At 53.3% G+C, this 25,102-nt stretch overlaps 1 protein-coding gene across 1 annotated transcript in view; it reads left to right on the plus strand.

Moving 5' to 3' along the window:
• The first annotated feature begins 616 nt into the window (after positions 1-616).
• The window catches only part of LOC121443699 (synapsin-1-like), a 59,626-nt gene continuing 35,140 nt past the window's right edge, over positions 617-25,102 (plus strand). The window contains exon 1 of the mRNA XM_041645504.1: positions 617-1,358. Coding sequence (XP_041501438.1) covers positions 625-1,358 — 734 coding nt within the window. The 5' untranslated portion in view covers positions 617-624. The remainder of the gene's footprint in view (positions 1,359-25,102) is intronic.

A 25,102-nucleotide genomic window follows, 5' to 3' on the forward strand; every position in this document is an offset into this window, starting at 1 on the left:
AGAATACTGTGTGCATGATAAATAAATATAAAATCAGAATAGTGTGTGCATGATAAATATAAAATCAGAATAGTGTGTGCATGATAAATAAATATAAAATCAGAATAGTGTGTGCATGATAAATAAATATAAAATCAGAATAGTGTGTGCACGATAAATAAATATAAAATCATAATAGTGTGTGCACGATAAATAAATATAAAATCAGAATAGTGTGTGCATGATAAATAAATATAAAATCAGAATAGTGTGTGCACGATAAATAAATATAAAATCAGAATAGTGTGTGCATGATAAATAAATATAAAATCAGAATAGTGTGTGCATGATAAATATAAAATCAGAATAGTGTGTGCATGATAAATAAATATAAAATCAGAATAGTGTGTGCACGATAAATAAATATAAAATCAGAATAGTGTGTGCATAATAAATAAATATAAAATGAGAATAGTGTGTGCATGATAAATAAATATAAAATGAGAATAGTGTGTGCATGATTAATAAATATAAAATCAGAACATTGCGCACATAATCACGCAACAAACACTCATTTATTTTCAGGAAAAAAAAAAAACCTCGCTGACGTCACCTCAGCAGCCGCCGCAGCCCCGGCGGCGGCGCATGCGCCCTGCGTCCGGTGACGTCATCGCGGCGGCGGCGGCTTCAGCACCGCGGACCCCGAACCCCGAACCCCGCGAATCCTCGAACCCCGAACCCCGGGCACCGAACTCCTACGCGCCCGCCGCGGCCCCGCCTCGAACCCCGCGCACATCCTCGAACCCCGGACCCCGGGACACCGAACTCCTACGCGCCCGCCGCGGCCCCGCCTCGAACCCCGCGCGCCTCGTCGAACCCCGGACCCCGGGGCACCGAACTCCTACACGCCCGCCGCGGCCCCACCGCGAACCCCCGCGAATCCTCGAACCCCGGACCCCGGCCCCGCGCGTCCTCGAACCCCGGACCCCGGGCACCGAACTCCTACGCGCCCGCCGCGGCCCCTCCTCGAACCCCCGCGCGCACATCCTCGAACCCCGGACCATGAACTACCTGCGGCGCCGCCTGTCGGACAGCAACTTCATGGCGAATCTGCCGAACGGGTACCTGGGAGACCCGGCCGTGACCCCGGCCCCGGTGACCCCGGCCGCATCCGGGTCCTCCGCGGCCGCCATGACCGCCGCCATGACTTCCACATCCGGGTCCTCCGCCGGGACCGCCACATCCGGGTTCTTCTCGTCGCTGTCGCAGGCGGTGAAGCAGACATTCGGCGACCAGGGGGCCGGGGGCGGGGCCGGCGGAGGGGGCGGGGCCGGCGGCACGCGGGTGCTGCTGGTCGTGGACAGGCCGCACACGGAGTGGTGAGTGTCCTTCATTCATTCGTTTGTTCATTCGTTCGTTCATTCATTCGTTCATTCGTTCGTTCGTTCATTCATTCGTTCATTCGTTCGTTCATTCATTCGTTCGTTCATTCATTCGTTCATTCATTCGTTCGTTCGTTCATTCATTCGTTCGTTCGTTCGTTCATTCGTTCATTCGTTCGTTCATTCGTTCATTCGTTCATTGATTTGTTAATTACTTCGTTCATTCATTTGTTCGTTCATTCATTCATTAGTTCAGTTAGTCAATCAACAAACACTCAGGTCTCATGGTCAATCACTGATCAGAGGAGAAGGAGGAGGAAGAACAGAGACTCACTTTGCCCTCCTGAGGACGCACAGCAAAAGCTGTTTGCTGATCCTCAGTGTGTGCTGATCCTCAGTGTGTGCTCAGTGTGTGCTCAGTGTGTGCTCAGTGTGTGCTCAGTGTGTGCTGATCCTCAGTGTGTGCTCAGTGTGTGCTCAGTGTGTGCTGATCCTCAGTGTGTGCTCAGTGTGTGCTGATCCTCAGTGTGTGCTCAGTGTGTGCTGATCCTCAGTGTGTGCTGATCCTCAGTGTGTGCTCAGTGTGTGCTGATCCTCAGTGTGTGCTGATCCTCAGTGTGTGCTCAGTGTGTGCTCAGTGTGTGCTCAGTGTGTGCTGATCCTCAGTGTGTGCTGATCCTCAGTGTGTGCTGATCCTCAGTGTGTGCTCAGTGTGTGCTGATCCTCAGTGTGTGCTCAGTGTGTGCTCAGTGTGTGCTCAGTGTGTGCTCAGTGTGTGCTGATCCTCAGTGTGTGCTCAGTGTGTGCTCAGTGTGTGCTGATCCTCAGTGTGTGTTCAGTGTGTGCTCAGTGTGTGCTCAGTGTGTGCTGATCCTCAGTGTGTGCTCAGTGTGTGCTGATCCTCAGTGTGTGCTGATCCTCAGTGTGTGCTCAGTGTGTGCTCAGTGTGTGCTCAGTGTGTGCTGATCCTCAGTGTGTGCTGATCCTCAGTGTGTGCTGATCCTCAGTGTGTGCTCAGTGTGTGCTCAGTGTGTGCTCAGTGTGTGCTGATCCTCAGTGTGTGCTCAGTGTGTGCTCAGTGTGTGCTGATCCTCAGTGTGTGCTGATCCTCAGTGTGTGCTGATCCTCAGTGTGTGCTCAGTGTGTGCTCAGTGTGTGCTGATCCTCAGTGTGTGCTCAGTGTGTGCTCAGTGTGTGCTGATCCTCAGTGTGTGCTCAGTGTGTGCTGATCCTCAGTGCGTGCTGATCCTCAGTGTGTGCTAAGTGTGTGCTGATCCTCAGTGTGTGCTCAGTGTGTGCTGATCCTCAGTGTGTGCTGATCCTCAGTGTGTGCTCAGTGTGTGCTCAGTGTGTGCTGATCCTCAGTGTGTGCTGATCCTCAGTGTGTGCTCAGTGTGTGCTGATCCTCAGTGTGTGCTCAGTGTGTGCTCAGTGTGTGCTCAGTGTGTGCTCAGTGTGTGCTGATCCTCAGTGTGTGCTCAGTGTGTGCTCAGTGTGTGCTGATCCTCAGTGTGTGCTCAGTGTGTGCTGATCCTCAGTGTGTGCTCAGTGTGTGCTGATCCTCAGTGTGTGCTGATCCTCAGTGTGTGCTGATCCTCAGTGTGTGCTCAGTGTGTGCTGATCCTCAGTGTGTGCTCAGTGTGTGCTCAGTGTGTGCTCAGTGTGTGCTCAGTGTGTGCTGATCCTCAGTGTGTGCTCAGTGTGTGCTCAGTGTGTGCTGATCCTCAGTGTGTGCTCAGTGTGTGCTGATCCTCAGTGTGTGCTGATCCTCAGTGGGTGCTCAGTGTGTGCTGATCCTCAGTGTGTGCTCAGTGTGTGCTGATCCTCAGTGTGTGCTCAGTGTGTGCTCAGTGTGTGCTCAGTGTGTGCTCAGTGTGTGCTCAGTGTGTGCTGATCCTCAGTGTGTGCTGATCCTCAGTGTGTGCTCAGTGTGTGCTGATCCTCAGTGTGTGCTCAGTGTGTGCTCAGTGTGTGCTCAGTGTGTGCTCAGTGTGTGCTGATCCTCAGTGTGTGCTGATCCTCAGTGTGTGCTGATCCTCAGTGTGTGCTGATCCTCAGTGTGTGCTCAGTGTGTGCTGATCCTCAGTGTGTGCTCAGTGTGTGCTGATCCTCAGTGTGTGCTCAGTGTGTGCTCAGTGTGTGCTCAGTGTGTGCTGATCCTCAGTGTGTGCTCATTGTGTGCTGATCCTCAGTGTGTGCTGATCCTCAGTGTGTGCTCAGTGTGTGCTCAGTGTATGCTCAGTGTGTGCTGATCCTCAGTGTGTGCTCAGTGTGTGCTGATCCTCAGTGTGTGCTCAGTGTGTGCTCAGTGTGTGCTCAGTGTGTGCTCAGTGTGTGCTGATCCTCAGTGTGTGCTCAGTGTGTGCTCAGTGTGTGCTGATCCTCAGTGCGTGCTCAGTGTGTGCTCAGTGTGTGCTGATCCTCAGTGTGTGCTGATCCTCAGTGTGTGCTCAGTGTGTGCTCAGTGTGTGCTGATCCTCAGTGTGTGCTCAGTGTGTGCTCAGTGTGTGCTGATCCTCAGTGTGTGCTCAGTGTGTGCTGATCCTCAGTGTGTGCTCAGTGTGTGCTGATCCTCAGTGTGTGCTCAGTGTGTGCTGATCCTCAGTGTGTGCTGATCCTCAGTGTGTGCTGATACTCAGTGTGTGCTCAGTGTGTGCTCAGTGTGTGCTCAGTGTGTGCTCAGTGTGTGCTGATCCTCAGTGTGTGCTCAGTGTGTGCTGATCCTCAGTGTGTGCTGATCCTCAGTGTGTGCTGAGTGTGTGCTCAGTGTGTGCTCAGTGTGTGCTCAGTGTGTGCTGATCCTCAGTGTGTGCTCAGTGTGTGCTGATCCTCAGTGTGTGCTCAGTGTGTGCTCAGTGTGTGCTGATCCTCAGTGTGTGCTGATCCTCAGTGTGTGCTCAGTGTGTGCGGATCCTCAGTGTGTGCTCAGTGTGTGCTGATCCTCAGTGTGTGCTCAGTGTGTGCTCAGTGTGTGCTCAGTGTGTGCTCAGTGTGTGCTGATCCTCAGTGTGTGCTCAGTGTGTGCTGATCCTCAGTGTGTGCTGATCCTCAGTGTGTGCTCAGTGTGTGCTCAGTGTGTGCTCAGTGTGTGCTCAGTGTGTGCTGATCCTCAGTGTGTACTCAGTGTGTGCTGATCCTCAGTGTGTGCTCAGTGTGTGCTGATCCTCAGTGTGTGCTCAGTGTGTGCTGATCCTCAGTGTGTGCTGATCCTCAGTGTGTGCTCAGTGTGTGCTCAGTGTGTGCTCAGTGTGTGCTGATCCTCAGTGTGTGCTCAGTGTGTGCTGATCCTCAGTGTGTACTGATCCTCAGTGTGTGCTCAGTGTGTGCTCAGTGTGTGCTCAGTGTGTGCTGATCCTCAGTGTGTGCTGATCCTCAGTGTGTGCCGATCCTCAGTGTGTGCTGATCCTCAGTGTGTGCTGATCCTCAGTGTGTGCTCAGTGTGTGCTCAGTGTGTGCTGATCCTCAGTGTGTGCTCAGTGTGTGCTGATCCTCAGTGTGTGCTGATCCTCAGTGTGTGCTCAGTGTGTGCTCAGTGTGTGCTCAGTGTGTGCTCAGTGTGTGCTGATCCTCAGTGTGTGCTCAGTGTGTGCTCAGTGTGTGCTGATCCTCAGTGTGTGCTCAGTGTGTGCTGATCCTCAGTGTGTGCTCAGTGTGTGCTGATCCTCAGTGTGTGCTCAGTGTGTGCTGATCCTCAGTGTGTGCTCAGTGTGTGCTGATCCTCAGTGTGTGCTCAGTGTGTGCTGATCCTCAGTGTGTGCTCAGTGTGTGCTGATCCTCAGTGTGTGCTGATCCTCAGTGTGTGCTGATCCTCAGTGTGTGCTGATCCTCAGTGTGTGCTGATCCTCACTGTGTGCTCAGTGTGTGCTCAGTGTGTGCTCAGTGTGTGCTGATCCTCAGTGTGTGCTGATCCTCAGTGTGTGCTGATCCTCAGTGTGTGCTCAGTGTGTGCTGATCCTCAGTGTGTGCTCAGTGTGTGCTCAGTGTGTGCTCAGTGTGTGCTGATCCTCAGTGTGTGCTCAGTGTGTGCTCAGTGTGTGCTGATCCTCAGTGTGTGCTCAGTGTGTGCTCAGTGTGTGCTCAGTGTGTGCTGATCCTCAGTGTGTGCTCAGTGTGTGCTGATCCTCAGTGTGTGCTGATCCTCAGTGTGTGCTCAGTGTGTGCTCAGTGTGTGCTCAGTGTGTGCTGATCCTCAGTGTGTGCTGATCCTAAGTGTGTGCTCAGTGTGTGCTCAGTGTGTGCTGATCCTCAGTGTGTGCTCAGTGTGTGCTCAGTGTGTGCTGATCCTCAGTGTGTGCTCAGTGTGTGCTGATCCTCAGTGTGTGCTGATCCTCAGTGTGTGCTCAGTGTGTGCTGATCCTCAGTGTGTGCTCAGTGTGTGCTGATCCTCAGTGTGTGCTGATCCTCAGTGTGTGCTGATCCTCAGTGTGTGCTCAGTGTGTGCTCAGTGTGTGCTCAGTGTGTGCTGATCCTCAGTGTGTGCTCAGTGTGTGCTCAGTGTGTGCTGATCCTCAGTGTGTCCTCAGTGTGTGCTGATCCTCAGTGCTTGCTGATCCTCAGTGTGTGCTAAGTGTGTGCTGATCCTCAGTGTGTGCTCAGTGTGTGCTGATCCTCAGTGTGTGCTGATCCTCAGTGTGTGCTCAGTGTGTGCTCAGTGTGTGCTCAGTGTGTGCTGATCCTCAGTGTGTGCTGATCCTCAGTGTGTGCTCAGTGTGTGCTGATCCTCAGTGTGTGCTCAGTGTGTGCTCAGTGTGTGCTCAGTGTGTGCTCAGTGTGTGCTCAGTGTGTGCTGATCCTCAGTGTGTGCTCAGTGAGTGCTGATCCTCAGTGTGTGCTCAGTGTGTGCTCAGTGTGTGCTGATCCTCAGTGTGTGCTCAGTGTGTGCTGATCCTCAGTGTGTGCTGATCCTCAGTGTGTGCTCAGTGTGTGCTCAGTGTGTGCTCAGTGTGTGTTGATCCTCAGTGTATGCTCAGTGTGTGCTGATCCTCAGTGTGTGCTGATCCTCAGTGTGTGCTCAGTGTGTGCTCAGTGTGTGCTCAGTGTGTTCTGATCCTCAGTGTGTGCTGATCCTCAGTGTGTGCTCAGTGTGTGCTGATCCTCAGTGTGTGCTCAGTGTGTGCTCAGTGTGTGCTCAGTGTGTGCTGATCCTCAGTGTGTGCTCAGTGTGTGCTCAGTGTGTGCTCAGTGTGTGCTCAGTGTGTGCTGATCCTCAGTGTGTGCTCAGTGTGTGCTCAGTGTGTGCTGATCCTCAGTGTGTGCTCAGTGTGTGCTGATCCTCAGTGTGTGCTGATCCTCAGTGTGTGCTCAGTGTGTGCTGATCCTCAGTGTGTGCTCAGTGTGTGCTGATCCTCAGTGTGTGCTCAGTGTGTGCTCAGTGTGTGCTCAGTGTGTGCTCAGTGTGTGCTGATCCTCAGTGTGTGCTGATCCTCAGTGTGTGCTCAGTGTGTGCTGATCCTCAGTGTGTGCTCAGTTTGTGCTCAGTGTGTGCTCAGTGTGTGCTGATCCTCAGTGTGTGCTGATCCTCAGTGTGTGCTGATCCTCAGTGTGTGCTCAGTGTGTGCTCAGTGTGTGCTCAGTGTGTGCTGATCCTCAGTGTGTGCTCAGTGTGTGCTGATCCTCAGTGTGTGCTCAGTGTGTGCTCAGTGTGTGCTGATCCTCAGTGTGTGCTGATCCTCAGTGTGTGCTCAGTGTGTGCTCAGTGTGTGCTCAGTGTGTGCTCAGTGTGTGCTGATCCTCAGTGTGTGCTCAGTGTGTGCTCAGTGTGTGCTGATCCTCAGTGTGTGCTCAGTGTGTGCTGATCCTCAGTGTGTGCTCAGTGTGTGCTCAGTGTGTGCTCAGTGTGTGCTGATCCTCAGTTTGTGCTCAGTGTGTGCTGATCCTCAGTGTGTGCTGATCCTCAGTGTGTGCTGATCCTCAGTGTGTGCTCAGTGTGTCCTCAGTGTGTGCTGATCCTCAGTGTGTGCTCAGTGTGTGCTGATCCTCAGTGTGTGCTCAGTGTGTGCTGATCCTCAGTGTGTGCTCAGTGTGTGCTGATCCTCAGTGTGTGCTGATCCTCAGTGTGTGCTCAGTGTGTGCTGATCCTCAGTGTGTGCTGATCCTCAGTGTGTGCTCAGTGTGTGCTCAGTGTGTGCTCAGTGTGTGCTCAGTGTTTGCTGATCCTCAGTGTGTGCTCAGTGTGTGCTGATCCTCAGTGTGTGCTCAGTGTGTGCTCAGTGTGTGCTCAGTGTGTGCTCAGTGTGTGCTGATCCTCAGTGTGTGCTCAGTGTGTGCTCAGTGTGTGCTGATCCTCAGTGTGTGCTCAGTGTGTGCTCAGTGTGTGCTCAGTGTGTGCTGATCCTCAGTGTGTGCTCAGTGTGTGCTGATCCTCAGTGTGTGCTGATCCTCAGTGTGTGCTCAGTGTGTGCTCAGTGTGTGCTGATCCTCAGTGTGTGCTGATCCTCAGTGTGTGCTCAGTGTGTGCTGATCCTCAGTGTGTGCTCAGTGTGTGCTCAGTGTGTGCTCAGTGTGTGCTCAGTGTGTGCTCAGTGTGTGCTGATCCTCAGTGTGTGCTCAGTGTGTGCTCAGTGTGTGCTCAGTGTGTGCTGATCCTCAGTGTGTGCTCAGTGTGTGCTCAGTGTGTGCTGATCCTCAGTGTGTCCTCAGTGTGTGCTGATCCTCAGTGCTTGCTGATCCTCAGTGTGTGCTAAGTGTGTGCTGATCCTCAGTGTGTGCTCAGTGTGTGCTGATCCTCAGTGTGTGCTGATCCTCAGTGTGTGCTCAGTGTGTGCTCAGTGTGTGCTCAGTGTGTGCTGATCCTCAGTGTGTGCTGATCCTCAGTGTGTGCTCAGTGTGTGCTGATCCTCAGTGTGTGCTCAGTGTGTGCTCAGTGTGTGCTCAGTGTGTGCTCAGTGTGTGCTGATCCTCAGTGTGTGCTCAGTGTGTGCTCAGTGAGTGCTGATCCTCAGTGTGTGCTCAGTGTGTGCTCAGTGTGTGCTGATCCTCAGTGTGTGCTCAGTGTGTGCTGATCCTCAGTGTGTGCTGATCCTCAGTGTGTGCTCAGTGTGTGCTCAGTGTGTGCTCAGTGTGTGTTGATCCTCAGTGTATGCTCAGTGTGTGCTGATCCTCAGTGTGTGCTGATCCTCAGTGTGTGCTCAGTGTGTGCTCAGTGTGTGCTCAGTGTGTTCTGATCCTCAGTGTGTGCTGATCCTCAGTGTGTGCTCAGTGTGTGCTGATCCTCAGTGTGTGCTCAGTGTGTGCTCAGTGTGTGCTCAGTGTGTGCTGATCCTCAGTGTGTGCTCAGTGTGTGCTCAGTGTGTGCTCAGTGTGTGCTCAGTGTGTGCTGATCCTCAGTGTGTGCTCAGTGTGTGCTCAGTGTGTGCTGATCCTCAGTGTGTGCTCAGTGTGTGCTGATCCTCAGTGTGTGCTGATCCTCAGTGTGTGCTCAGTGTGTGCTGATCCTCAGTGTGTGCTCAGTGTGTGCTGATCCTCAGTGTGTGCTCAGTGTGTGCTCAGTGTGTGCTCAGTGTGTGCTCAGTGTGTGCTGATCCTCAGTGTGTGCTGATCCTCAGTGTGTGCTCAGTGTGTGCTGATCCTCAGTGTGTGCTCAGTTTGTGCTCAGTGTGTGCTCAGTGTGTGCTGATCCTCAGTGTGTGCTGATCCTCAGTGTGTGCTGATCCTCAGTGTGTGCTCAGTGTGTGCTCAGTGTGTGCTCAGTGTGTGCTGATCCTCAGTGTGTGCTCAGTGTGTGCTGATCCTCAGTGTGTGCTCAGTGTGTGCTCAGTGTGTGCTGATCCTCAGTGTGTGCTGATCCTCAGTGTGTGCTCAGTGTGTGCTCAGTGTGTGCTCAGTGTGTGCTCAGTGTGTGCTGATCCTCAGTGTGTGCTCAGTGTGTGCTCAGTGTGTGCTGATCCTCAGTGTGTGCTCAGTGTGTGCTGATCCTCAGTGTGTGCTCAGTGTGTGCTCAGTGTGTGCTCAGTGTGTGCTGATCCTCAGTTTGTGCTCAGTGTGTGCTGATCCTCAGTGTGTGCTGATCCTCAGTGTGTGCTGATCCTCAGTGTGTGCTCAGTGTGTCCTCAGTGTGTGCTGATCCTCAGTGTGTGCTCAGTGTGTGCTGATCCTCAGTGTGTGCTCAGTGTGTGCTGATCCTCAGTGTGTGCTCAGTGTGTGCTGATCCTCAGTGTGTGCTGATCCTCAGTGTGTGCTCAGTGTGTGCTGATCCTCAGTGTGTGCTGATCCTCAGTGTGTGCTCAGTGTGTGCTCAGTGTGTGCTCAGTGTGTGCTCAGTGTTTGCTGATCCTCAGTGTGTGCTCAGTGTGTGCTGATCCTCAGTGTGTGCTCAGTGTGTGCTCAGTGTGTGCTCAGTGTGTGCTGATCCTCAGTGTGTGCTCAGTGTGTGCTCAGTGTGTGCTGATCCTCAGTGTGTGCTCAGTGTGTGCTCAGTGTGTGCTCAGTGTGTGCTGATCCTCAGTGTGTGCTCAGTGTGTGCTGATCCTCAGTGTGTGCTGATCCTCAGTGTGTGCTCAGTGTGTGCTCAGTGTGTGCTGATCCTCAGTGTGTGCTGATCCTCAGTGTGTGCTCAGTGTGTGCTGATCCTCAGTGTGTGCTCAGTGTGTGCTCAGTGTGTGCTCAGTGTGTGCTCAGTGTGTGCTGATCCTCAGTGTGTGCTCAGTGTGTGCTCAGTGTGTGCTGATCCTCAGTGTGTGCTCAGTGTGTGCTCAGTGTGTGCTCAGTGTGTGCTGATCCTCAGTGTGTGCTCAGTGTGTGCTGATCCTCAGTGTGTGCTGATCCTCAGTGTGTGCTCAGTGTGTGCTCAGTGTGTGCTGATCCTCAGTGTGTGCTGATCCTCAGTGTGTGCTCAGTGTGTGCTGATCCTCAGTGTGTGCTCAGTGTGTGCTCAGTGTGTGCTCAGTGTGTGCTCAGTGTGTGCTCAGTGTGTGCTGATCCTCAGTGTGTGCTCAGTGTGTGCTGATCCTCAGTGTGTGCTCAGTGTGTGCTCAGTGTGTGCTCAGTGTGTGCTGATCCTCAGTGTGTGCTCAGTGTGTGCTGATCCTCAGTGTGTGCTGATCCTCAGTGTGTGCTGATCCTCAGTGTGTGCTCAGTGTGTGCTCAGTGTGTGCTCAGTGTGTGCTGATCCTCTGTGTGTGCTCAGTGTGTGCTGATCCTCAGTGTGTGCTGATCCTCAGTGTGTGCTCAGTGTGTGCTGATCCTCAGTGTATGCTGATCCTCAGTGTGTGCTCAGTGTGTGCTGATCCTCAGTGTGTGCTCAGTGTGTGCTGATCCTCAGTGTGTGCTGATCCTCAGTGTGTGCTGATCCTCAGTGTGTGCTCAGTGTGTGCTCAGTGTGTGCTTAGTGTGTGCTCAGTGTGTGCTGATCCTCAGTGTGTGCTCAGTGTGTGCTCAGTGTGTGCTGATCCTCAGTGTGTGCTCAGTGTGTGCTGATCCTCAGTGCGTGCTGATCCTCAGTGTGTGCTAAGTGTGTGCTGATCCTCAGTGTGTGCTCAGTGTGTGCTCAGTGTGTGCTGATCCTCAGTGTGTGCTGATCCTCAGTGTGTGCTGATCCTCAGTGTGTGCTCAGTGTGTGCTCAGTGTGTGCTGATCCTCAGTGTGTGCTCAGTGTGTGCTCAGTGTGTGCTGATCCTCAGTGTGTGCTCAGTGTGTGCTGATCCTCAGTGCGTGCTGATCCTCAGTGTGTGCTAAGTGTGTGCTGATCCTCAGTGTGTGCTCAGTGTGTGCTGATCCTCAGTGTGTGCTGATCCTCAGTGTGTGCTCAGTGTGTGCTCAGTGTGTGCTGATCCTCAGTGTGTGCTGATCCTCAGTGTGTGCTCAGTGTGTGCTCAGTGTGTGCTCAGTGTGTGCTCAGTGTGTGCTGATCCTCAGTGTGTGCTCAGTGTGTGCTCAGTGTGTGCTCAGTGTGTGCTGATCCTCAGTGTGTGCTCAGTGTGTGCTGATCCTCAGTGTGTGCTCAGTGTGTGCTGATCCTCAGTGTGTGCTGATCCTCAGTGTGTGCTGATCCTCAGTGTGTGCTCAGTGTGTGCTGATCCTCAGTGTGTGCTCAGTGTGTGCTCAGTGTGTGCTCAGTGTGTGCTCAGTGTGTGCTGATCCTCAGTGTGTGCTCAGTGTGTGCTCAGTGTGTGCTGATCCTCAGTGTGTGCTCAGTGTGTGCTGATCCTCAGTGTGTGCTCAGTGTGTGCTCAGTGTGTGCTCAGTGTGTGCTGATCCTCAGTTTGTGCTCAGTGTGTGCTGATCCTCAGTGTGTGCTGATCCTCAGTGTGTGCTGATCCTCAGTGTGTGCTCAGTGTGTGCTCAGTGTGTGCTCAGTGTGTGCTGATCCTCAGTGTGTGCTCAGTGTGTGCTCAGTGTGTGCTGATCCTCAGTGTGTCCTCAGTGTGTGCTGATCCTCAGTGCTTGCTGATCCTCAGTGTGTGCTAAGTGTGTGCTGATCCTCAGTGTGTGCTCAGTGTGTGCTGATCCTCAGTGTGTGCTGATCCTCAGTGTGTGCTCAGTGTGTGCTCAGTGTGTGCTCAGTGTGTGCTGATCCTCAGTGTGTGCTGATCCTCAGTGTGTGCTCAGTGTGTGCTGATCCTCAGTGTGTGCTCAGTGTGTGCTCAGTGTGTGCTCAGTGTGTGCTCAGTGTGTGCTCAGTGTGTGCTGATCCTCAGTGTGTGCTCAGTGTGTGCTCAGTGAGTGCTGATCCTCAGTGTGTGCTCAGTGTGTGCTCAGTGTGTGCTGATCCTCAGTGTGTGCTCAGTGTGTGCTGATCCTCAGTGTGTGCTGATCCTCAGTGTGTGCTCAGTGTGTGCTCAGTGTGTGCTCAGTGTGTGTTGATCCTCAGTGTATGCTCAGTGTGTGCTGATCCTCAGTGTGTGCTGATCCTCAGTGTGTGCTCAGTGTGTGCTCAGTGTGTGCTCAGTGTGTTCTGATCCTCAGTGTGTGCTGATCCTCAGTGTGTGCTCAGTGTGTGCTGATCCTCAGTGTGTGCTCAGTGTGTGCTCAGTGTGTGCTCAGTGTGTGCTGATCCTCAGTGTGTGCTCAGTGTGTGCTCAGTGTGTGCTCAGTGTGTGCTCAGTGTGTGCTGATCCTCAGTGTGTGCTCAGTGTGTGCTCAGTGTGTGCTGATCCTCAGTGTGTGCTCAGTGTGTGCTGATCCTCAGTGTGTGCTGATCCTCAGTGTGTGCTCAGTGTGTGCTGATCCTCAGTGTGTGCTCAGTGTGTGCTGATCCTCAGTGTGTGCTCAGTGTGTGCTCAGTGTGTGCTCAGTGTGTGCTCAGTGTGTGCTGATCCTCAGTGTGTGCTGATCCTCAGTGTGTGCTCAGTGTGTGCTGATCCTCAGTGTGTGCTCAGTTTGTGCTCAGTGTGTGCTCAGTGTGTGCTGATCCTCAGTGTGTGCTGATCCTCAGTGTGTGCTGATCCTCAGTGTGTGCTCAGTGTGTGCTCAGTGTGTGCTCAGTGTGTGCTGATCCTCAGTGTGTGCTCAGTGTGTGCTGATCCTCAGTGTGTGCTCAGTGTGTGCTCAGTGTGTGCTGATCCTCAGTGTGTGCTGATCCTCAGTGTGTGCTCAGTGTGTGCTCAGTGTGTGCTCAGTGTGTGCTCAGTGTGTGCTGATCCTCAGTGTGTGCTCAGTGTGTGCTCAGTGTGTGCTGATCCTCAGTGTGTGCTCAGTGTGTGCTGATCCTCAGTGTGTGCTCAGTGTGTGCTCAGTGTGTGCTCAGTGTGTGCTGATCCTCAGTTTGTGCTCAGTGTGTGCTGATCCTCAGTGTGTGCTGATCCTCAGTGTGTGCTGATCCTCAGTGTGTGCTCAGTGTGTCCTCAGTGTGTGCTGATCCTCAGTGTGTGCTCAGTGTGTGCTGATCCTCAGTGTGTGCTCAGTGTGTGCTGATCCTCAGTGTGTGCTCAGTGTGTGCTGATCCTCAGTGTGTGCTGATCCTCAGTGTGTGCTCAGTGTGTGCTGATCCTCAGTGTGTGCTGATCCTCAGTGTGTGCTCAGTGTGTGCTCAGTGTGTGCTCAGTGTGTGCTCAGTGTTTGCTGATCCTCAGTGTGTGCTCAGTGTGTGCTGATCCTCAGTGTGTGCTCAGTGTGTGCTCAGTGTGTGCTCAGTGTGTGCTCAGTGTGTGCTGATCCTCAGTGTGTGCTCAGTGTGTGCTCAGTGTGTGCTGATCCTCAGTGTGTGCTCAGTGTGTGCTCAGTGTGTGCTCAGTGTGTGCTGATCCTCAGTGTGTGCTCAGTGTGTGCTGATCCTCAGTGTGTGCTGATCCTCAGTGTGTGCTCAGTGTGTGCTCAGTGTGTGCTGATCCTCAGTGTGTGCTGATCCTCAGTGTGTGCTCAGTGTGTGCTGATCCTCAGTGTGTGCTCAGTGTGTGCTCAGTGTGTGCTCAGTGTGTGCTCAGTGTGTGCTCAGTGTGTGCTGATCCTCAGTGTGTGCTCAGTGTGTGCTCAGTGTGTGCTCAGTGTGTGCTGATCCTCAGTGTGTGCTCAGTGTGTGCTCAGTGTGTGCTGATCCTCAGTGTGTCCTCAGTGTGTGCTGATCCTCAGTGCTTGCTGATCCTCAGTGTGTGCTAAGTGTGTGCTGATCCTCAGTGTGTGCTCAGTGTGTGCTGATCCTCAGTGTGTGCTGATCCTCAGTGTGTGCTGATCCTCAGTGTGTGCTCAGTGTGTGCTCAGTGTGTGCTGATCCTCAGTGTGTGCTGATCCTCAGTGTGTGCTCAGTGTGTGCTGATCCTCAGTGTGTGCTCAGTGTGTGCTCAGTGTGTGCTCAGTGTGTGCTCAGTGTGTGCTGATCCTCAGTGTGTGCTCAGTGTGTGCTCAGTGAGTGCTGATCCTCAGTGTGTGCTCAGTGTGTGCTCAGTGTGTGCTGATCCTCAGTGTGTGCTCAGTGTGTGCTGATCCTCAGTGTGTGCTGATCCTCAGTGTGTGCTCAGTGTGTGCTCAGTGTGTGCTCAGTGTGTGTTGATCCTCAGTGTATGCTCAGTGTGTGCTGATCCTCAGTGTGTGCTGATCCTCAGTGTGTGCTCAGTGTGTGCTCAGTGTGTGCTCAGTGTGTTCTGATCCTCAGTGTGTGCTGATCCTCAGTGTGTGCTCAGTGTGTGCTGATCCTCAGTGTGTGCTCAGTGTGTGCTCAGTGTGTGCTCAGTGTGTGCTGATCCTCAGTGTGTGCTCAGTGTGTGCTCAGTGTGTGCTCAGTGTGTGCTCAGTGTGTGCTGATCCTCAGTGTGTGCTCAGTGTGTGCTCAGTGTGTGCTGATCCTCAGTGTGTGCTCAGTGTGTGCTGATCCTCAGTGTGTGCTGATCCTCAGTGTGTGCTCAGTGTGTGCTGATCCTCAGTGTGTGCTCAGTGTGTGCTGATCCTCAGTGTGTGCTCAGTGTGTGCTCAGTGTGTGCTCAGTGTGTGCTCAGTGTGTGCTGATCCTCAGTGTGTGCTGATCCTCAGTGTGTGCTCAGTGTGTGCTGATCCTCAGTGTGTGCTCAGTTTGTGCTCAGTGTGTGCTCAGTGTGTGCTGATCCTCAGTGTGTGCTGATCCTCAGTGTGTGCTGATCCTCAGTGTGTGCTGATCCTCAGTGTGTGCTCAGTGTGTGCTCAGTGTGTGCTGATCCTCAGTGTGTGCTCAGTGTGTGCTGATCCTCAGTGTGTGCTCAGTGTGTGCTCAGTGTGTGCTGATCCTCAGTGTGTGCTGATCCTCAGTGTGTGCTCAGTGTGTGCTCAGTGTGTGCTCAGTGTGTGCTCAGTGTGTGCTGATCCTCAGTGTGTGCTCAGTGTGTGCTCAGTGTGTGCTGATCCTCAGTGTGTGCTCAGTGTGTGCTGATCCTCAGTGTGTGCTCAGTGTGTGCTCAGTGTGTGCTCAGTGTGTGCTGATCCTCAGTTTGTGCTCAGTGTGTGCTGATCCTCAGTGTGTGCTGATCCTCAGTGTGTGCTGATCCTCAGTGTGTGCTCAGTGTGTCCTCAGTGTGTGCTGATCCTCAGTGTGTGCTCAGTGTGTGCTGATCCTCAGTGTGTGCTCAGTGTGTGCTGATCCTCAGTGTGTGCTCAGTGTGTGCTGATCCTCAGTGTGTGCTGATCCTCAGTGTGTGCTCAGTGTGTGCTGATCCTCAGTGTGTGCTGATCCTCAGTGTGTGCTCAGTGTGTGCTCAGTGTGTGCTCAGTGTGTGCTCAGTGTTTGCTGATCCTCAGTGTGTGCTCAGTGTGTGCTGATCCTCAGTGTGTGCTCAGTGTGTGCTCAGTGTGTGCTCAGTGTGTGCTCAGTGTGTGCTGATCCTCAGTGTGTGCTCAGTGTGTGCTCAGTGTGTGCTGATCCTCAGTGTGTGCTCAGTGTGTGCTCAGTGTGTGCTCAGTGTGTGCTGATCCTCAGTGTGTGCTCAGTGTGTGCTGATCCTCAGTGTGTGCTGATCCTCAGTGTGTGCTCAGTGTGTGCTCAGTGTGTGCTGATCCTCAGTGTGTGCTGATCCTCAGTGTGTGCTCAGTGTGTGCTGATCCTCAGTGTGTGCTCAGTGTGTGCTGATCCTCAGTGTGTGCTCAGTGTGTGCTCAGTGTGTGCTCAGTGTGTGCTGATCCTCAGTGTGTGCTCAGTGTGTGCTCAGTGTGTGCTGATCCTCAGTGTGTGCTCAGTGTGTGCTCAGTGTGTGCTCAGTGTGTGCTGATCCTCAGTGTGTGCTCAGTGTGTGCTGATCCTCAGTGTGTGCTGATCCTCAGTGTGTGCTCAGTGTGTGCTCAGTGTGTGCTGATCCTCAGTGTGTGCTGATCCTCAGTGTGTGCTCAGTGTGTGCTGATCCTCAGTGTGTGCTCAGTGTGTGCTCAGTGTGTGCTCAGTGTGTGCTCAGTGTGTGCTCAGTGTGTGCTGATCCTCAGTGTGTGCTCAGTGTGTGCTGATCCTCAGTGTGTGCTCAGTGTGTGCTCAGTGTGTGCTCAGTGTGTGCTGATCCTCAGTGTGTGCTCAGTGTGTGCTGATCCTCAGTGTGTGCTGATCCTCAGTGTGTGCTCAGTGTGTGCTCAGTGTGTGCTCAGTGTGTGCTCAGTGTGTGCTGATCCTCTGTGTGTGCTCAGTGTGTGCTGATCCTCAGTGTGTGCTGATCCTCAGTGTGTGCTCAGTGTGTGCTGATCCTCAGTGTATGCTGATCCTCAGTGTGTGCTCAGTGTGTGCTGATCCTCAGTGTGTGCTCAGTGTGTGCTGATCCTCAGTGTGTGCTGATCCTCAGTGTGTGCTGATCCTCAGTGTGTGCTCAGTGTGTGCTCAGTGTGTGCTTAGTGTGTGCTCAGTGTGTGCTGATCCTCAGTGTGTGCTCAGTGTGTGCTCAGTGTGTGCTGATCCTCAGTGTGTGCTCAGTGTGTGCTGATCCTCAGTGCGTGCTGATCCTCAGTGTGTGCTAAGTGTGTGCTGATCCTCAGTGTGTGCTCAGTGTGTGCTCAGTGTGTGCTGATCCTCAGTGTGTGCTGATCCTCAGTGTGTGCTGATCCTCAGTGTGTGCTCAGTGTGTGCTCAGTGTGTGCTGATCCTCAGTGTGTGCTCAGTGTGTGCTCAGTGTGTGCTGATCCTCAGTGTGTGCTCAGTGTGTGCTGATCCTCAGTGCGTGCTGATCCTCAGTGTGTGCTAAGTGTGTGCTGATCCTCAGTGTGTGCTCAGTGTGTGCTGATCCTCAGTGTGTGCTGATCCTCAGTGTGTGCTCAGTGTGTGCTCAGTGTGTGCTGATCCTCAGTGTGTGCTGATCCTCAGTGTGTGCTCAGTGTGTGCTCAGTGTGTGCTCAGTGTGTGCTGATCCTCAGTGTGTGCTCAGTGTGTGCTCAGTGTGTGCTCAGTGTGTGCTGATCCTCAGTGTGTGCTCAGTGTGTGCTGATCCTCAGTGTGTGCTCAGTGTGTGCTGATCCTCAGTGTGTGCTGATCCTCAGTGTGTGCTGATCCTCAGTGTGTGCTCAGTGTGTGCTGATCCTCAGTGTGTGCTCAGTGTGTGCTCAGTGTGTGCTCAGTGTGTGCTCAGTGTGTGCTGATCCTCAGTGTGTGCTCAGTGTGTGCTCAGTGTGTGCTGATCCTCAGTGTGTGCTCAGTGTGCGCTGATCCTCAGTGTGTGCTCAGTGTGTGCTCAGTGTGTGCTCAGTGTGTGCTGATCCTCAGTTTGTGCTCAGTGTGTGCTGATCCTCAGTGTGTGCTGATCCTCAGTGTGTGCTGATCCTCAGTGTGTGCTCAGTGTGTCCTCAGTGTGTGCTGATCCTCAGTGTGTGCTCAGTGTGTGCTGATCCTCAGTGTGTGCTCAGTGTGTGCTGATCCTCAGTGTGTGCTCAGTGTGTGCTGATCCTCAGTGTGTGCTGATCCTCAGTGTGTGCTCAGTGTGTGCTGATCCTCAGTGTGTGCTGATCCTCAGTGTGTGCTCAGTGTGTGCTCAGTGTGTGCTCAGTGTGTGCTCAGTGTTTGCTGATCCTCAGTGTGTGCTCAGTGTGTGCTGATCCTCAGTGTGTGCTCAGTGTGTGCTCAGTGTGTGCTCAGTGTGTGCTCAGTGTGTGCTGATCCTCAGTGTGTGCTCAGTGTGTGCTGATCCTCAGTGTGTGCTGATCCTCAGTGTGTGCTCAGTGTGTGCTCAGTGTGTGCTCAGTGTGTGCTCAGTGTGTGCTGATCCTCTGTGTGTGCTCAGTGTGTGCTGATCCTCAGTGTGTGCTGATCCTCAGTGTGTGCTCAGTGTGTGCTGATCCTCAGTGTATGCTGATCCTCAGTGTGTGCTCAGTGTGTGCTGATCCTCAGTGTGTTCTCAGTGTGTGCTGATCCTCAGTGTGTGCTGATCCTCAGTGTGTGCTGATCCTCAGTGTGTGCTCAGTGTGTGCTCAGTGTGTGCTTAGTGTGTGCTCAGTGTGTGCTGATCCTCAGTGTGTGCTCAGTGTGTGCTCAGTGTGTGCTGATCCTCAGTGTGTGCTCAGTGTGTGCTGATCCTCAGTGCGTGCTGATCCTCAGTGTGTGCTAAGTGTGTGCTGATCCTCAGTGTGTGCTCAGTGTGTGCTCAGTGTGTGCTGATCCTCAGTGTGTGCTGATCCTCAGTGTGTGCTGATCCTCAGTGTGTGCTCAGTGTGTGCTCAGTGTGTGCTGATCCTCAGTGTGTGCTCAGTGTGTGCTCAGTGTGTGCTGATCCTCAGTGTGTGCTCAGTGTGTGCTGATCCTCAGTGCGTGCTGATCCTCAGTGTGTGCTAAGTGTGTGCTGATCCTCAGTGTGTGCTCAGTGTGTGCTGATCCTCAGTGTGTGCTGATCCTCAGTGTGTGCTCAGTGTGTGCTCAGTGTGTGCTGATCCTCAGTGTGTGCTGATCCTCAGTGTGTGCTCAGTGTGTGCTGATCCTCAGTGTGTGCTCAGTGTGTGCTCAGTGTGTGCTCAGTGTGTGCTCAGTGTGTGCTGATCCTCAGTGTGTGCTCAGTGTGTGCTCAGTGTGTGCTGATCCTCAGTGTGTGCTCAGTGTGTGCTGATCCTCAGTGTGTGCTCAGTGTGTGCTGATCCTCAGTGTGTGCTGATCCTCAGTGTGTGCTGATCCTCAGTGTGTGCTCAGTGTGTGCTGATCCTCAGTGTGTGCTCAGTGTGTGCTCAGTGTGTGCTCAGTGTGTGCTCAGTGTGTGCTGATCCTCAGTGTGTGCTCAGTGTGTGCTCAGTGTGTGCTGATCCTCAGTGTGTGCTCAGTGTGTGCTGATCCTCAGTGTGTGCTGATCCTCAGTGGGTGCTCAGTGTGTGCTGATCCTCAGTGTGTGCTCAGTGTGTGCTGATCCTCAGTGTGTGCTCAGTGTGTGCTCAGTGTGTGCTCAGTGTGTGCTCAGTGTGTGCTGATCCTCAGTGTGTGCTGATCCTCAGTGTGTGCTCAGTGTGTGCTGATCCTCAGTGTGTGCTCAGTGTGTGCTCAGTGTGTGCTCAGTGTGTGCTCAGTGTGTGCTGATCCTCAGTGTGTGCTGATCCTCAGTGTGTGCTGATCCTCAGTGTGTGCTGATCCTCAGTGTGTGCTCAGTGTGTGCTGATCCTCAGTGTGTGCTCAGTGTGTGCTCAGTGTGTGCTGATCCTCAGTGTGTGCTCAGTGTGTGCTCAGTGTGTGCTCAGTGTGTGCTGATCCTCAGTGTGTGCTCATTGTGTGCTGATCCTCAGTGTGTGCTGATCCTCAGTGTGTGCTCAGTGTGTGCTCAGTGTATGCTCAGTGTGTGCTGATCCTCAGTGTGTGCTCAGTGTGTGCTGATCCTCAGTGTGTGCTCAGTGTGTGCTCAGTGTGTGCTCAGTGTGTGCTCAGTGTGTGCTGATCCTCAGTGTGTGCTCAGTGTGTGCTCAGTGTGTGCTGATCCTCAGTGCGTGCTCAGTGTGTGCTCAGTGTGTGCTGATCCTCAGTGTGTGCTGATCCTCAGTGTGTGCTCAGTGTGTGCTCAGTGTGTGCTGATCCTCAGTGTGTGCTCAGTGTGTGCTCAGTGTGTGCTGATCCTCAGTGTGTGCTCAGTGTGTGCTGATCCTCAGTGTGTGCTCAGTGTGTGCTGATCCTCAGTGTGTGCTCAGTGTGTGCTGATCCTCAGTGTGTGCTGATCCTCAGTGTGTGCTCAGTGTGTGCTGATCCTCAGTGTGTGCTCAGTGTGTGCTGATCCTCAGTGTGTGCTGATACTCAGTGTGTGCTCAGTGTGTGCTCAGTGTGTGCTCAGTGTGTGCTCAGTGTGTGCTGATCCTCAGTGTGTGCTCAGTGTGTGCTGATCCTCAGTGTGTGCTGATCCTCAGTGTGTGCTCAGTGTGTGCTCAGTGTGTGCTCAGTGTGTGCTCAGTGTGTGCTGATCCTCAGTGTGTGCTCAGTGTGTGCTGATCCTCAGTGTGTGCTCAGTGTGTGCTCAGTGTGTGCTGATCCTCAGTGTGTGCTGATCCTCAGTGTGTGCTCAGTGTGTGCGGATCCTCAGTGTGTGCTCAGTGTGTGCTGATCCTCAGTGTGTGCTCAGTGTGTGCTCAGTGTGTGCTCAGTGTGTGCTCAGTGTGTGCTGATCCTCAGTGTGTGCTCAGTGTGTGCTGATCCTCAGTGTGTGCTGATCCTCAGTGTGTGCTCAGTGTGTGCTCAGTGTGTGCTCAGTGTGTGCTCAGTGTGTGCTGATCCTCAGTGTGTACTCAGTGTGTGCTGATCCTCAGTGTGTGCTCAGTGTGTGCTGATCCTCAGTGTGTGCTCAGTGTGTGCTGATCCTCAGTGTGTGCTGATCCTCAGTGTGTGCTCAGTGTGTGCTCAGTGTGTGCTCAGTGTGTGCTGATCCTCAGTGTGTGCTCAGTGTGTGCTGATCCTCAGTGTGTACTGATCCTCAGTGTGTGCTCAGTGTGTGCTCAGTGTGTGCTCAGTGTGTGCTGATCCTCAGTGTGTGCTGATCCTCAGTGTGTGCCGATCCTCAGTGTGTGCTGATCCTCAGTGTGTGCTGATCCTCAGTGTGTGCTCAGTGTGTGCTCAGTGTGTGCTGATCCTCAGTGTGTGCTCAGTGTGTGCTGATCCTCAGTGTGTGCTGATCCTCAGTGTGTGCTCAGTGTGTGCTCAGTGTGTGCTCAGTGTGTGCTCAGTGTGTGCTGATCCTCAGTGTGTGCTCAGTGTGTGCTCAGTGTGTGCTGATCCTCAGTGTGTGCTCAGTGTGTGCTGATCCTCAGTGTGTGCTCAGTGTGTGCTGATCCTCAGTGTGTGCTCAGTGTGTGCTGATCCTCAGTGTGTGCTCAGTGTGTGCTGATCCTCAGTGTGTGCTCAGTGTGTGCTGATCCTCAGTGTGTGCTCAGTGTGTGCTGATCCTCAGTGTGTGCTGATCCTCAGTGTGTGCTGATCCTCAGTGTGTGCTGATCCTCAGTGTGTGCTGATCCTCACTGTGTGCTCAGTGTGTGCTCAGTGTGTGCTCAGTGTGTGCTGATCCTCAGTGTGTGCTGATCCTCAGTGTGTGCTGATCCTCAGTGTGTGCTCAGTGTGTGCTGATCCTCAGTGTGTGCTCAGTGTGTGCTCAGTGTGTGCTCAGTGTGTGCTCAGTGTGTGCTGATCCTCAGTGTGTGCTCAGTGTGTGCTCAGTGTGTGCTGATCCTCAGTGTGTGCTCAGTGTGTGCTCAGTGTGTGCTCAGTGTGTGCTGATCCTCAGTGTGTGCTCAGTGTGTGCTGATCCTCAGTGTGTGCTGATCCTCAGTGTGTGCTCAGTGTGTGCTCAGTGTGTGCTCAGTGTGTGCTGATCCTCAGTGTGTGCTGATCCTAAGTGTGTGCTCAGTGTGTGCTCAGTGTGTGCTGATCCTCAGTGTGTGCTCAGTGTGTGCTCAGTGTGTGCTGATCCTCAGTGTGTGCTCAGTGTGTGCTGATCCTCAGTGTGTGCTGATCCTCAGTGTGTGCTCAGTGTGTGCTGATCCTCAGTGTGTGCTCAGTGTGTGCTGATCCTCAGTGTGTGCTGATCCTCAGTGTGTGCTGATCCTCAGTGTGTGCTCAGTGTGTGCTCAGTGTGTGCTCAGTGTGTGCTGATCCTCAGTGTGTGCTCAGTGTGTGCTCAGTGTGTGCTGATCCTCAGTGTGTCCTCAGTGTGTGCTGATCCTCAGTGCTTGCTGATCCTCAGTGTGTGCTAAGTGTGTGCTGATCCTCAGTGTGTGCTCAGTGTGTGCTGATCCTCAGTGTGTGCTGATCCTCAGTGTGTGCTCAGTGTGTGCTCAGTGTGTGCTCAGTGTGTGCTGATCCTCAGTGTGTGCTGATCCTCAGTGTGTGCTCAGTGTGTGCTGATCCTCAGTGTGTGCTCAGTGTGTGCTCAGTGTGTGCTCAGTGTGTGCTCAGTGTGTGCTCAGTGTGTGCTGATCCTCAGTGTGTGCTCAGTGTGTGCTCAGTGAGTGCTGATCCTCAGTGTGTGCTCAGTGTGTGCTGATCCTCAGTGTGTGCTCAGTGTGTGCTGATCCTCAGTGTGTGCTGATCCTCAGTGTGTGCTCAGTGTGTGCTCAGTGTGTGCTCAGTGTGTGTTGATCCTCAGTGTATGCTCAGTGTGTGCTGATCCTCAGTGTGTGCTGATCCTCAGTGTGTGCTCAGTGTGTGCTCAGTGTGTGCTCAGTGTGTTCTGATCCTCAGTGTGTGCTGATCCTCAGTGTGTGCTCAGTGTGTGCTGATCCTCAGTGTGTGCTCAGTGTGTGCTCAGTGTGTGCTCAGTGTGTGCTGATCCTCAGTGTGTGCTCAGTGTGTGCTCAGTGTGTGCTCAGTGTGTGTTCAGTGTGTCCTGATCCTCAGTGTGTGCTCAGTGTGTGCTCAGTGTGTACTGATCCTCAGTGTGTGCTCAGTGTGTGCTGATCCTCAGTGTGTGCTGATCCTCAGTGTGTGCTCAGTGTGTGCTGATCCTCAGTGTGTGCTCAGTGTGTGCTGATCCTCAGTGTGTGCTCAGTGTGTGCTCAGTGTGTGCTCAGTGTGTGCTCAGTGTGTGCTGATCCTCAGTGTGTGCTGATCCTCAGTGTGTGCTCAGTGTGTGCTGATCCTCAGTGTGTGCTCAGTTTGTGCTCAGTGTGTGCTCAGTGTGTGCTGATCCTCAGTGTGTGCTGATCCTCAGTGTGTGCTGATCCTCAGTGTGTGCTCAGTGTGTGCTCAGTGTGTGCTCAGTGTGTGCTGATCCTCAGTGTGTGCTCAGTGTGTGCTGATCCTCAGTGTGTGCTCAGTGTGTGCTCAGTGTGTGCTGATCCTCAGTGTGTGCTGATCCTCAGTGTGTGCTCAGTGTGTGCTCAGTGTGTGCTCAGTGTGTGCTCAGTGTGTGCTGATCCTCAGTGTGTGCTCAGTGTGTGCTCAGTGTGTGCTGATCCTCAGTGTGTGCTGAGTGTGTGCTGATCCTCAGTGTGTGCTCAGTGTGTGCTCAGTGTGTGCTCAGTGTGTGCTGATCCTCAGTTTGTGCTCAGTGTGTGCTGATCCTCAGTGTGTGCTGATCCTCAGTGTGTGCTGATCCTCAGTGTGTGCTCAGTGTGTCCTCAGTGTGTGCTGATCCTCAGTGTGTGCTCAGTGTGTGCTGATCCTCAGTGTGTGCTCAGTGTGTGCTGATCCTCAGTGTGTGCTCAGTGTGTGCTGATCCTCAGTGTGTGCTGATCCTCAGTGTGTGCTCAGTGTGTGCTGATCCTCAGTGTGTGCTGATCCTCAGTGTGTGCTCAGTGTGTGCTCAGTGTGTGCTCAGTGTGTGCTCAGTGTTTGCTGATCCTCAGTGTGTGCTCAGTGTGTGCTGATCCTCAGTGTGTGCTCAGTGTGTGCTCAGTGTGTGCTCAGTGTGTGCTCAGTGTGTGCTGATCCTCAGTGTGTGCTCAGTGTGTGCTCAGTGTGTGCTGATCCTCAGTGTGTGCTCAGTGTGTGCTCAGTGTGTGCTCAGTGTGTGCTGATCCTCAGTGTGTGCTCAGTGTGTGCTGATCCTCAGTGTGTGCTGATCCTCAGTGTGTGCTCAGTGTGTGCTCAGTGTGTGCTGATCCTCAGTGTGTGCTGATCCTCAGTGTGTGCTCAGTGTGTGCTGATCCTCAGTGTGTGCTCAGTGTGTGCTCAGTGTGTGCTCAGTGTGTGCTCAGTGTGTGCTCAGTGTGTGCTGATCCTCAGTGTGTGCTCAGTGTGTGCTCAGTGTGTGCTGATCCTCAGTGTGTGCTCAGTGTGTGCTCAGTGTGTGCTCAGTGTGTGCTGATCCTCAGTGTGTGCTCAGTGTGTGCTGATCCTCAGTGTGTGCTGATCCTCAGTCTGTGCTCAGTGTGTGCTCAGTGTGTGCTGATCCTCAGTGTGTGCTGATCCTCAGTGTGTGCTCAGTGTGTGCTGATCCTCAGTGTGTGCTCAGTGTGTGCTCAGTGTGTGCTCAGTGTGTGCTCAGTGTGTGCTCAGTGTGTGCTGATCCTCAGTGTGTGCTCAGTGTGTGCTGATCCTCAGTGTGTGCTCAGTGTGTGCTCAGTGTGTGCTCAGTGTGTGCTGATCCTCAGTGTGTGCTCAGTGTGTGCTGATCCTCAGTGTGTGCTGATCCTCAGTGTGTGCTCAGTGTGTGCTCAGTGTGTGCTCAGTGTGTGCTCAGTGTGTGCTGATCCTCTGTGTGTGCTCAGTGTGTGCTGATCCTCAGTGTGTGCTGATCCTCAGTGTGTGCTCAGTGTGTGCTGATCCTCAGTGTATGCTGATCCTCAGTGTGTGCTCAGTGTGTGCTGATCCTCAGTGTGTGCTCAGTGTGTGCTGATCCTCAGTGTGTGCTGATCCTCAGTGTGTGCTGATCCTCAGTGTGTGCTCAGTGTGTGCTCAGTGTGTGCTTAGTGTGTGCTCAGTGTGTGCTGATCCTCAGTGTGTGCTCAGTGTGTGCTCAGTGTGTGCTGATCCTCAGTGTGTGCTCAGTGTGTGCTGATCCTCAGTGCGTGCTGATCCTCAGTGTGTGCTAAGTGTGTGCTGATCCTCAGTGTGTGCTCAGTGTGTGCTGATCCTCAGTGTGTGCTGATCCTCAGTGTGTGCTCAGTGTGTGCTCAGTGTGTGCTCAGTGTGTGCTGATCCTCAGTGTGTGCTGATCCTCAGTGTGTGCTCAGTGTGTGCTGATCCTCAGTGTGTGCTGATCCTCAGTGTGTGCTCAGTGTGTGCTGATCCTCAGTGTGTGCTGATCCTCAGTGTGTGCTCAGTGTGTGCTGATCCTCAGTGTGTGCTCAGTGTGTGCTGATCCTCAGTGTGTGCTGATTCTCAGTGTGTGCTGATCCTCAGTGTGTGCTGATCCTCAGTGTGTGCTCAGTGTGTGCTCAGTGTGTGCTCAGTGTGTGCTGATCCTCAGTGTGTGCTCAGTGTGTGCTCAGTGTGTGCTGATCCTCAGTGTGTGCTCAGTGTGTGCTGATCCTCAGTGCGTGCTGATCCT

Source organism: Microtus oregoni, unplaced genomic scaffold (assembly GCF_018167655.1).
Source record: "Microtus oregoni isolate MIOR12 unplaced genomic scaffold, Mior012 000112F_001, whole genome shotgun sequence".
Taxonomy (NCBI): domain Eukaryota; kingdom Metazoa; phylum Chordata; class Mammalia; order Rodentia; family Cricetidae; genus Microtus; species Microtus oregoni.